The sequence below is a fragment of the Larimichthys crocea genome, chromosome XV (genome assembly GCF_000972845.2).
Source record: "Larimichthys crocea isolate SSNF chromosome XV, L_crocea_2.0, whole genome shotgun sequence".
Taxonomy (NCBI): Eukaryota; Metazoa; Chordata; class Actinopteri; family Sciaenidae; genus Larimichthys; species Larimichthys crocea.
Genome location: NC_040025.1, coordinates 603,264 through 616,471, shown reverse-complemented (window position 1 = coordinate 616,471; position 13,208 = coordinate 603,264). Strand labels below are relative to the sequence as shown.

General features: G+C 42.1%; 1 protein-coding gene across 4 annotated transcripts in view; it reads right to left on the bottom strand.

Annotated features, from left to right (window-relative positions):
- bsna (bassoon presynaptic cytomatrix protein a) overlaps positions 1 to 13,208 on the bottom strand; it is a 150,664-nt gene that overhangs the window by 26,704 nt on the left and 110,752 nt on the right. For all 4 annotated transcript variants that reach the window (XM_027288988.1, XM_027288991.1, XM_027288989.1 and 1 more), the window contains 3 exons: positions 2,827 to 8,181; positions 1,102 to 1,266; positions 372 to 628 (listed from right to left, as the gene is read on the bottom strand). In XM_027288988.1, coding sequence (XP_027144789.1) covers positions 372 to 628; positions 1,102 to 1,266; positions 2,827 to 8,181 — 5,777 coding nt within the window. The remainder of the gene's footprint in view (positions 1 to 371; positions 629 to 1,101; positions 1,267 to 2,826; positions 8,182 to 13,208) is intronic.

Genomic DNA, 13,208 nt, shown 5'->3' with positions numbered 1-13,208 from the left:
GGAGAGAAGAGAAGAAGAAGGAAAGAATCAACTTGTACAACAATAATTAAAACTGTATTATACATTTGTAGGCTGTATTATGAAGTGACATAGAAACATATGTCTGGGCTTGAATTTGACCAATACTGGTATCGTCTATACAGTATCACCCTTTTGTGTTACATAATGCTTTCACTCTCAGAAATGTGACATCTTTATTCTCTGTGAAGATGTTAGTCATAAAATCTGCATCTACATCTCAACTTTTGTCTTGTTTTGTTTTTTTTTTATTACAGAAAGATGCATAGTAAATAAGAAGACTATCAAAAAAATCATTGCCTAATAAACACACACATCCACCCACCAACACACACACACACACACATCTCTACCTCTCCTCGCCGTCTTCATCATCTGTCTGCACACAGCTGTCCACGATCCTGCGGGGGGAGCCGTAAAACACCACGCCATCGCCGTCCAAGCTGTCCCTGCTCAGCCTGGTCATGGAGCTGTGTTTCCTCATGTTGCTCCTGGTCTCCATGTGCTCCTCCTGGCTCCTAAGACACATCTCTGATGAAGAGTTGGGGAGGGAACGGGAGCCCATCTGAGAGTCGGTGTAGGGGTGCACGGGTTGTCCATTCACATCCAGCTGAACGAAAAAAAGGATTGTTTTTAGTTGTTGATGTTAGTCGTTGATAGTTTCATCATGCCCTCCCATCTTTCATTCAACTGACACTAAAAGCCTCACAATTGCACTTCATATCACAACCAAGTGCAAACATAATGTACATGGAAACAAACTTAATATGTCATGCAAAATTTCTTTAGCAGCTTATTATTTGTTAGACTGTGTTGGTGGCTTAATGAACACTTTGAGATCAATTATTCTTTAGAAAATACTGTGGTAATGAAGGTGTCAAGTAGGAAATAACAAAAAGTTCTGCAAGGATAGCTAGGCATGTGTCTGGCAGGCCAAAACTATATTAGCAAGAGCTTCATGTGGCATATTTACCCTTAATTTTTGTACTTTCCACACCCTAAAATTTCCTGTCACAGTTGTCCAAAACCTGAAGCCTTCAACATCAATGCTAAACAACATGACATGTTCTTTACTCTCCTCACCCGCACGCTGTGAACTGCGGTTTTCTGTCTCTTCTGCTCTACAAGTTGCTGCTGGAGCTGGTGCTGTAAAGACTGGATCTGGTCGAGCTGGGACTTCTGTTGAGCCAGTTGCTCTCTCTGGAGAACAAGCTGTTTCTCACGTTCATGTTGCTGCTGCTGTAGAACCTAAAAAAATGTTGGTGGAAAAGGGGAACAGAAAGAAGCACACATTGGCCAAAACAGAGAGAGAAAGAGGATAAGACAGAAAAGTATGGAGTATGTATGACACAAGAGAGAGGTGAGAGTGGATCGTTGAGAGGAGGAGAAATGATAAAACAAGAAAAATAAATGATGGGAAAAAGATAAGATGAGAGAAACACAGAGAGAGAGAGACAATAAAGACAGAAGAGGACAAGGTTGTTGACTTTTGGCACGATGGCTGTATAGATCAAAAATGCACACCAAATCACAAGACTCCTGAAACTTAATGTGACATGGAGTTATTCTTGTGCTGATGGATTAGTTTTGAAAATGGTTCCAAATTAGTCAAACTTCTAGACATCGCAAAAAACAAGAATGGAAGCGCAACATAAATGAAGTGCAGCATGTACTGGTAATTGCTGTTGCCAGTCATAACAATGCTCATAAGAAAATATTTAATGCATTTTCTTTCTTGCATAAATGGCAGGCCAGTGCAAGGAGTTAGGGTTTTTGCTTATACGGTTGGTTATGAGATGCATATTAAACATTCCATCTCTAGTTCATTCTCATTAAGGAAGGCTTCCACACCTGTTTAACAGAGTTAACTTGAAAGATTTTCAACTGCTTGTTCTATCAAAAAAGAAGAAAATGGTCATGTTAGCCCTTCTGTTAACTGTTAACACACCTTCACAAGGCTATAAGGAGCTGAGAATAGCAATATTTTTTTAACAAATGTGTTGCTATTGATTATTTAGTTTACAACATAATGGGGTCCACTTTTGCATATAAGTCAGACCAACACATGGAATATGAAACCACTTTCTGTTTTTCTTCTGAATATAAATCAGACCAACAAATACAACATGAAACCACTTTACAAACCAAATCTGAGCATCGTCAGTTTCTATCACACATACATACTACAACCATGTTCATGCAAAATATATACAGGAAATGTCTGGTAAAGTGAACATCATAGCATGCAGACTTAAGAACTATATTTTTGTAATGCAGGCTAGATGCAGACATTTCTTTTAACAAAAAAAGCCATCAATCAATCATTACATGAAATAACATTTTTTTCTACAATGGTAGAATTTTAACATCATCCTCTGAAGGGATACTTAAGCATCTCTCTGGCCACTTTCACATGTTACATGTACTTTTTTGAGGAATTTATAGAATACATGCAGTGGAAAGCATGCATACTGATATACCAAATACTGTATTTAGAATTTTAGAATCATTTTTTTGTTTTTTTTGTTTTATTGTTTTATTTAATATTTATGGGAATCGTGTACTTTATCTTGCATAGCAAGTCTATTTACTTTTTGCATTTCAAAGACATGACATTGAAAGAACAAAAGCAGTTTAAATAATATAAAAGCATAATAATAACTCAATAGAACACACCACAATAATACTACCACAAAATAAAAGAAAAAAACAAAACAAAAACTAATATCCAAAGCAAAACAAAAACCACAAAACATCTACTACTACAACTATCAAACTTTCCATTCTGCCTCCTGTTTCTCCCTCTACCTGTTCCTTGATGGTCTGTAGCTCCTGTAACTCTCGCTGCACCAGTATCTGCTCCTTCTCCCTGTGCAGCTTCAGCTCTATCCTTTCCCGTTCCAGCTCCTCCTGCAGACGCAGTTGCCGGAGTTTCTCCAGCTCCACACGCTCCCTCTCCATCTGCAGGAGCTGTTCCTGCTGCCGGTGCAGCCTCTCTGCCTCGGTTTCGCCCTCCTTGTGGACGGCACCTGGTGGAGGGAAGGGAGGAAGACCCCCTGGAATGGGTAAGCCACCAGTGGGAGCAGAGGGACCCCCTGAAGGTTGGGTATAGCCTTGAGTGTGTGAAGCCGCTGAAAGTGGGTAGGCATGGGCTGCAGGAGGAGGTTGCTGTGGCTGCTGAGCAGCTGTCACCTGTTGCTGTTGTTGACTGTTTAGGTGTGCCTGGGAAAGGTTTATTGGCTGCTGCTGTGGCTCCATTGGTATGGCAACAGTTCCTGGTGCTGATGAGGAAGTCACTGTGGCACCTTTACCAAGGTAAACTGGTTCATCCTGGACTATAGAGCTAGTAGTTGTCATGGAAACAGTCACAGGGGCACCTATTGGTGCTGAAGTTGTTGCAGCACCACCAGTAGTGGCAGTGGTTGTCGTTGTTTGTAGAAGACCTGGTGCGGAGTAACGGACTGGAGCTTGTCCAGATAGAGGCATTCTGGGGCTCATTGGTAGTCTGGTAAGACTGGATAGGGGCACAGGTGTCATGTTGGCAGAGGGGTACGGCCTGTAAACGCCCCTCAGTAGTGGACGAAGAACAGAGGCAGGCTGGGTTGTGATGGGAAGTGTAGAAGCGATGGGCGTCTGAATGGTAGAGTAGATCATTCCATCAGAGGACCTAATAGCAGCAGGATACATGGCTCTGAGACTGGCCTGCCTGGCATTGATAAGGTTGGTTAGTGCTTGACTGTGGGAGATTGGCTTTCCGTCTAGTCCGAAGAGGAGGTTTTGTCTCATGCCAAGACCTGCTGCAAGTCTGGAGGTCCCAGGCCCAGTTCCTCTACCCAAACTGCCAAATTGCATCAAATCTGGATTGCTTCCATACCTATCAATGGAATTGAGTGCTGCACACATTCGGCTGATCTCCCTGGCAGTTGTAGCACTGTATTGAGCCAAGTTAGCTTCTTGGAAGCTAGCAATGTCACGAGCAGAGTAGCCATAATCTGAACTGATGTTAGACAAGGAATTATATCTCCTTATAGGCAGTGTTTGGGCTGTTATGTCTCCTCCATGACGTAAATCTGTATAGGACCCATACTGCATCCCAATATATCCATAGCCCTGTTTCATAGCAGTTAGATCTACAGCAAGTTCCCCTGAGGCTTGGATGTGTGGTTCTAGTTTAGAATGGTAGGACTGTAGTCCAGCTTCAGCAAGGTTTGTATCAGACATTGAAGGCTGGAGCCTACCAGGGAAAGGTAATGTGTAGGCCTTACGTCCATCCATTGGATACTCATGGTAACTTTCAGGCAGTCTTTCTTGGTCAGACTCATAGGTAAGAGGTGGGGCAGATGGTGGTCTTATGCCCTCTTTTTCAGAACCACCAACACAACTTCCACCAAATGGAAGTCGATAAACAACATCACAGCAAGCTGGTTGGTTGTCAGGTTTAATTTGGCCTCCTGTCAGATCCATAGCATCCTGTCCCTCTTCTACCTTCACCAGCTGAGTCACTGCCCTGGCCTGCTCTGGCCCTCCATCCATCTGTACTACCATGCTATGTGGTGATTTAGCTCCTGACATCAGACCTGGGGGACTTGGCTTCCCTTTCAGCTCAACAGGACCAGTGCCATACATCTCAGGGTTAATAACTGGTGATACTGCACTGACCACAGCTGAGGTAGTGCTAATCTGGCTGACTAGCAAGTCTTTTTTCAGTAAAGGTGCAATCTGGCCAGTAAGGGTATACCTGGCCAAAGCAGAGGCTTGTTGCTGCTGATGTTGCATCTGATGGTGCTGCTGCAACTGCTGTTCAAGGAGCTCTTGTTGCTTCTGCAGCTTCTCTTGTTGTTTTTGTAGCTCTCTCTGTTGGACACTGAGGTCTTCCAGTTTGGCATCAATTTTTGGTATTGATGGATCAGCTGGCGGTGAAATTGGTTTGCTCTGGGAAAGACACACAGCCGAACCCATGCCCTGACCCAGATCCATTCGATTTTGATGGGGATCTCCATAAACTGTTGGCTGTTTGGGCTGGGTCATAAACATGGAAGCAGCCACAGTTACACTCACAGTGGTTGGTGTGGTGGTCTCCTGGGTGTTCAGGTTCATAATCAGTGGCTGAACAATTGTTGAATGTCTACTGCCCTCTGATCCACCATGGTATTTTCTGCTTTCAGTGGCCAAAGATGTGAGATCCATTCCCTGGTCAGTCATGATAATGGGAGCTGGTTTGGTGGCTGTTCGGAGGTCCACAACACTTCCCCCTTGGATCATATGGCCCTGCTCTACCCTAGAAGTGCCTGGAACTGTAGATATACGACAGAGGGAGATGTTATCCATTGACATAGACCCTCTGGTGTAAGTGCTGGCTGTGGTGACCATACTTGTTCCCACATTTACCTTCTCCACTCTTTGTGTTCGATAGAAGCTGTGTGTAGGAGACTGTTGGTAAGGTGGTGTGTCTGGAGGACTGCCACATGGAGAGTAAGCATCAAATGTTGATTGGCGGCTAAATCGGGTAGGTGAAGAAAGGGGAGAAGTAGCAGTGTTGACTGTTGTTGGCCTAGCTGGGCTTGATGGTGGGGAGTATGTGGCATCCTGGGAAGACTGCTGTCGATAGAGTCGTGGGGAGACTGATCGATGCGATGTTTGGGTTCCCTGAGCCATTACTGGAGATGAAGGTCCAGAGCCAGCTGACTCCATTCGTAATGCTGAACTGAACGTCTGTGTAGAGAACTCAGCTGTGTTCCTTCTGGATGGTGAACTGGTGGGACTTTGAGGCGGTGGTGATGGAGAAAGAGGAGGACTGGTGCTCCTGTAATAAGTAGTATACTTGGGAGAACGTGGCTCAATAATTCTCTCAGTAGAAGATGTTGAACTGTCTCGCACTTGAACACCCCTGGTCTCCCCTACCCTTCTGGTGATCACTTCTCTTTGACTGTAGGCCTGAGTAATCTCTGCAATCTTGCTGCATACACTTGAGACTGTAGCTGAGGATGTGGCAGGACTTCCTGTGTGTCGGCCATATATACCAGACTGAGTAGACGTCATAGTGTGGCTTGAACTAGTCTGAGAAATAGTCACTGCATCTCTTGCATATACTCCATAAGCTGCAATGGTGGTAGCAGCCACTGCTGGAGTTATACCATTCTTTCCGGCTTGACTCTTGATCCTGTCTTTGTGTCCATCCTTTGCAGAGAAGTGTTGTGTCACTCGTACATCGGGAATCCGTCCCCCAGTCTCAGCAAAGGAGACAGGAGCTGATATCTGAGTGGGGCTAGTCCCTGGAGTTAGGAGAGCACTGCTTTGCTCTAGTAGCTTAGCAAAGGCTGAGCCTGTGTCCAGGAGCTGTTTGTCTGGGTAGGAGCTCTCAATCTCAATCTCTACTTGTTCATCAGTGGCCTGCTGCATCTTGGTGATGTTCTGAGATGTTTGTCGGATTTCCTCATAAATATCTGTTTCTGTCTCCACTGCCTCATTGTCATATCCTGTTTGATCTTGTTCATATTCATAATCTTCATCATAACCTTGTCCATTAACATCTTCCTCGTAATACTGCCCATGTCTTCCATGTTGCTGCTGTTGCTGCTGCTGTTTCTGTTGCTTTTGGAGCATCTCTGCCTTCCTCATCATCTCCTCATAAACCTCCTCAGCACTCTTCAGTGGTTTGGAAGTTGAGGATGGTGCGGTGGTGGTTGTTGTAGTTGATGATTTCTCAACTGGTGAGTATAGAGACATAAAAGTAGGCAGGTTGTACTCACTGCCTGATTTGTAAAGTTTGGACTCGTATCCCTCAGCTTCTGAGTCCAGACTCTGAGGGGAATATTCAGAAGCAGAAGAGCGATGAAGCTCTTCCATTTCTGCAGCTTGTCTTAGCTCTTCTGTTGGAGAAGCATCTTCAATAGGTGAGAGATTGCTAGGTGGTGTCTTGGACCTCTCTCTGCGCCTTTGAGCCCTCAGCTCCTCCTTATCCCTCTTGGTCTTACGTGCTGTGCTCCTTATTCTCTGTTGTTCCACCTCCCTCATCTTCTCCTGCTCTCTCAGAAGTTCCTCCTCCTCTCTCAACTCATCCTCTTCTGAAGAGTCTTCAATGGTGGGAAGAAGAGGACCATGAGAGCGGTGGCGTGCTTTCCTCTGCTGCTTGGCCTCTTCCAGTCTTTGCCTCCTGCTGGGGCTACTGTCACTGTCCTCCTCCATTGATGAGATGGAAGTAGGAGATTGGCCTGATCCATATGAAGATGAAGTGGCTGGAAGAGTAGAGGAGTAGTCACCCCGAGAACGCTCCTCAGGAGAACCTGTCAGGCTCTCCATCTCTAGCTCTGGTTCCCGATCAAGGCTTAAGTCGTTTTCACTGCTAAGCTCCATGTCTCTGCTGTAGCTATTGGTGTTATTGAGTTCAATGGTTTTGAAGCGCCTCAGGCCTCCTTGTGACATCACATCTTCCTCACCCTCCTCAACTGAGCCTTTATAAACATCGGTAGAACTTTTAGTTTCCTCCTCAAAGCTGCTTGAGTGGTGCTGAAGACGTCTCTTCTCCTTCCCTGAGTCAGAGATGCTGTGTTTATGATGGCTTTTCTTGGGTTTCTGGTAGCCATAACCTTCGTCTTCCTCATCTTCCTCTTCCTCCATCTCTTCCTCCTCCTCCTCATTTTCCTCATCAGCACTCATCTCCATTATTTGTCTTCTCATAAACTCTTCATCTGTCATCTCTGTGGGCTCAGCATCTTTTTCCTTCTTTTTCTTCTCTTTCTTCTCCTCCTTCACTTCCTTCCGTTTACCCTCCCAGTCCTTTCCATCCTCTTCTTCCTCAAGTATGTCCTCTAGTTCCTCATCAGAGTCGTATGCATCTGGTGGGATTGACAGGGAGCGTGGGCGTTGCTTTCCTCTGTCATCCAAGTCCCTGTCTCTGTGTTTCCTCCCCCTTCTGTCCACCTTGTCTTCGGAAAGACTCTTCTCCAGCAAAGGCCTCATGGAGCTTTCAAGCTTGGTGATTTCAGAAGGGCTTGGTGGGGAGCCCCGCCCACTAATACCCCTCTCACTCAGCTTCATCTCCTCTTCTTGGATTAGACCTGTGATTTCACTATGGGAGCTGGAGATGCCATCAGAGGAGTAGCCGGTGTCACTGAGGCTCTGAGGACTGCGTGACAAGTCATGGGTGCTGTTGTTTTTTGTATCCTATAGAGAAGAACAAAGAACAAAAAAATCCATTAATTTGGGGAAGATATGGTTTTAATTTAAGTCATAATTTATGCAAAGTTTTGTGTTGATACTAAATAAGGATGCATACAATTTAAGCCCACATATATTGAGATTCAGATTTTTAGATATACAATTTATTATTTCTGTCTAATCTAATATTGAACAAATGTATGTTTAAAAAAGTATGAAAAATAGTTCCACATCTCATCGCCTGTGCAATACAGGCGCTAAACTCATAACACGATGGTATCAATGCATTCAGTTTTTAACATATGTCACCAATCTACTTGAACAGGAAAATTGCAGTCCACAGCTTTTAATAGAAAGATAGTAGTTAGATAGTTTGTGGTAGATAGTAAATATAGTGGACTACATTCTGATCTTAGCATTTAAATTAGAGTTAAAGCAATTACCTTGAAAGCTCTCTTGAACTCTACATCTAAAAATAGCTTGATAAATACAAACTACAGGGAATTTTGTCTATGCTCATTCAAACAGGAAGGATGATACATAATTACATCACAATTAAGTACATTTGGTAATTTTAATACGTTTTAATGGAATGTGATTAATTTGAATTATCCATTATTTTTGCATGCATTAAAGTTGAAACTTGAAACCTCTTCTTATGTTTCAAGTTTGGGAACTCTAAAACTATAAAAATATTTCTTGCATTATCATAAACAGCACTCAGTAACAATACCTGATTTGGTTCACATGAGACATTACATATGTGGGCAGAAATTGAATACTTACAATTTATCTCATAAAAAGTTGCCAAATTACGCAAAAAAAAAAAAATAATAATAAAGTAATAAAATAAAGTGACAAGACCGAATTCACAAAGACTGTAGAATTACACAGAAACACAATGAACACTTACATGTAATTAATGTACAAAATGCAGAAATTTGTCCTTCCTAAACCTAATTACAGTGTTGTAAAAAATCAAATATAATGAAGTATATAACAATAAAACTTGAGTATGGTCTTATTTTATTAAGAGGTACATTTCAAATAATATAATAAATGACAGCATTATCACAAATGACATAATCATAGAGTTATCATAAAGTGTAGTTGTTTGGTTAGTCAACAGTTTTTGAGCCATTGATGGAAAGAGGTTAGTCAAGCTCGAGTTTTTTAGGAGTGAGAAGATTGTGGAGTTAAGCTGACAGGAACATAAAAAACACTGAAAACTCATTCATCAATGGCTCTTTCTCAGATGTCTGTTAATAACATGCCAAATCATAATGTCAAAGGGACTAACCTGGTAAATGAAAGGGGGATGAAGGAAAGAATACAAAATAGCTAAAATTATGGAAATCTTTTCTAGAAAACCTCTTATGGTGGTTACAATACTTCAGAGAGACTTTACTTTGAGCTCTCTGCACTTCAAATTCCTAGCAGCTCCACGAATGAGGAAGGTCTGCTCTGGCTTTGAAAGGGCCCAAAGCCAATCCTTTTAATATAAATAAGTATTTCAGCAGGAGCTGCCGCTGAGTAAGAAAAGTCATTATTTCACTCCCTGTATGTGTCACTCTCTCTCACTCTCCCTCCCTCCCCAAGGTAGTCCATGAGTGTTTAGTTGCTACTTGCATCCTCAGCATTCTGTGAGGAGGGAATCAATGACATGCAACAGCCATGGATGTCCAACACTGAAGGAGAAAGTAGTAAAACAGGCCTGATAGAGAATCGTAGAATCATTTTGTAGTGACACTGGCAGTTATTTTGTGTGAACTGAACAGGGCTGTGATAAACAACTGTGTGCAAGAGTGCAAAAAAAAAAAAACTCTGAGTGATCATGTGGCAAAATATGGACAGCACAAATACAATACAGTAAAGTGTTTTATGAATCAATGAGTTAAACTAGATTACTTTTAAAATACGTGCAGGAAAACATCCAAAATATTCATAAGAAAATATTTTTTAGATTTGTGTCTAAAGCATACCATTTAAGAAATTGCTTTACTTTACCAGGACGATAGGGAGTATAAAAAAATATCAGTAATGAAAATGAAAGTGTGGTTTGGTGTTACATTTAGTCTGCATACAGAAATAGTTGGCCAAACTAATATAATCCCACAGATCTATTTAAAGTGACCTTTACAAACCTCCACAAGCATTTATCTGTAAGTCATCACAAGTATGAAATATAGGCCATATTCACATGAGCATGAGCTCAAGATCCCACTGTCATTCATTTACTTACATCTGGAGTCTAAACACAACATTCAAAACCTCGAAAGAGACGTTGAAGGAAATCTAATGAGGCTGCAGGCAGCTGGTCGATGGCAGGATCCGTTGTGATGTAAAAAGTTAACATCCATCTCTCAGGTGTCAGGTAACAGTTTGTCACATGGTCATATGGTCACATGGTACATGTATCACATGCATCACTTAAAGTCCTAAAGCCTAGGTATGATTCTGCCAAGGTTTGGACTGTACCAAATCAACCAAGTCTGCTTTTTCAGACATATTAGCATGGATCCACCCTCTGAATTACCAAGCACATCTCCAATTTCAGTGATTCAAATAGGTCTGGTGTTGTACTCGGTAATGGCTGTTTACACTGGTTGGAGAAAGAAATTGATCAGTCAGAGATTAGTAGGTGGGATTAAGAATGGGGACGGGGATAGGGGAGGATGAAGTATGTCTTCAGTTCTGATGTGAAGTATCACCTGTTGCACTGTGAATGTTAAAATTCTTGGTGCACCTCATGCCTCCTTGGTCAGCCCTGTTTTCTGGCATATCAATCGTTTTTCTACCATAATTATAATCAACCAAAGATTTCTGGTTGGACTGGCTGTGATTTCGAGGGGTAATTTTAAATGTTCCCCATACTCTCTTGGAAACTTTGCTCAAACTAATCACTTAGTTTATAATAAATGTATGACCCCCCATTATTTGTGATTTAATCTTGTTTCTCTCTTGTTTCATTCAGGAATTTTCTGATCCTTTAGCTTTTATGCCTCACTTTGGTACAGTAGGGCATTGATTGTTTTTGATCAGGATTTGTCCTTTAATGTCCACATAAAACAAATTTCGAGCACTGCATTCTTCCACTTACATAACATGGCCAAAATCAGACGCATCGTGTCTCAAGCAGATGCAGAAAAACTAGTCCACACATTTGTTACTTCTAGGCTGGACTGTTGTAAATCTTTAGGCTGCTCCAATAAGTCTCTTAGGACTTTGCAGCTAATTCAGAATGCTGCTGCACGTGTTCTGACAGGAACCAAGATCAGAGATCACATCTCTCCCATTTTTGGCTTCTTTGCGTTGGCTACCTGTTAAATCTAGAATATAATTTAAAATGGTCTTCCTTACATATAAAGCTCTTCATGGTTAGACACCATCATATCTAAAAGAGCTCATAATACCTTACTACCCCCCGGTGCCCTCTTCACATTCATACACTTTTTCCATCAAGCTTAATGTGCTAATGGAAACTCCTGCTCTTGTTCAGTACCAGATTTATGTAGTCTACGGATTTTGCCCTGTTGAACCTCCAAACCTCAAGGTCCTTGAGCTGAGAGATGAGAGAAAGTAAGTGATAACAGGGATGTATTCCAGATGATACCAATGTAAACAACACGACAGGACAAAGCACACAGTGAAGCAAGCACACACTCAAAACACTGGGTGAGTGCAGCAGCTGGTCCTTTGGATCCAAGTATCCATGTTTAAACGTACACTTATTGTATGAACATGTTAAAGATATTTTAACTTCAAATCTGAGCAACAGTCGTTGTGCACTGGTTGTTCAGAGGCAGGATCTAATGTGATGACTTCCTTTAGAGTTCAAAGAGCCCGCTTACCTTCCAAAGTAGCGTCTCTTCCATAGCTTCTTATAACTCAACAGGTTTTCTCATAGACGACTAAACATTGTTTCTTGAAAGCTGAAGCATGTTGAGGTTTTCTGTAAAAATAAAGACAACAGGCGGAAAGGAGGAGTCGGGGAAAAAACACAGGTTAAAGGGGTCAACAGTACGTAGAGAGGAGGCATCACTGATCACTGATCACAAGTTCTGTTTGATAAATAGGACTTATTTTTTTAAATAAGAAGGCTCATGGCTAAGTTTCTAAATTTAGGATGAATAAAATAATGTTACCAACACTGTTAAAAATGTCCTTCAGAAATCTGGCCAAAGGCCAATTGTGTCCTTTAAAGACACAAGAAAGGGCCTTAAAATGATAGGGCAAGACATAGGGGTCACAGTGTAGAGATCAGGGATATGACCAATGCAGATTTAATTTCATGTATTTTGTTAGTGAAGGACAAAACAGAACAAGGGGGAGGCTTCTGTGTGGTGCCGAGAATGAGAGTTATCAAGAGATAAGATCTGGTGAGTCAAAATTTCGTAAGACACCATCAGATGATCCTTTTTCCATTACAATTCGCTTCTCTGCATTTTTCTCTTTATTTCTCTAGTATTTAGACGTTTAGCCAAAGTGTGCTGCGAGTTGGTTTGACTGGCCTGATATTTGTAGAAGCTACTGATATTCAGTATAACTTTGCATGTACCCTGGTGCCCAGTTAGTGTGCGTCAATTGGACTGGTGTGAAAGCTGTCAATCAAACTCTGGTGCAGATCAAACGACCAGACTATTTCTTTTCAAGCCATCAGGTGAGATATGCAATTTTAGCATGATTTAAAAAGTGCTACCAAAATCCATTTGCTGATCGAAATCTGTTCAGGAAGCGATCTATAATAAACTACTGATAAACCATATATTTCATGCAAATAACCACATAACCATGTTTGGTAACCACGTATGCCCTGGTAGCTCACCTGGTAGAGCATGCACCACTTGTATCAAGACATCAAGACTGAGCAGCGTCCCAGGCTGGATTCCAGCCCTCAACCCTTTGCTGCATGTTATCCCCCCAGCAAGATGCATTAACGTGCATTAATGAGACATGTATGTTTACAGATGGTGAGAGAGAGAGAGAGAGAGAGAGAGAGAGAAGAGCGTCCTGAGGGCGCATGGTTCTAGAGT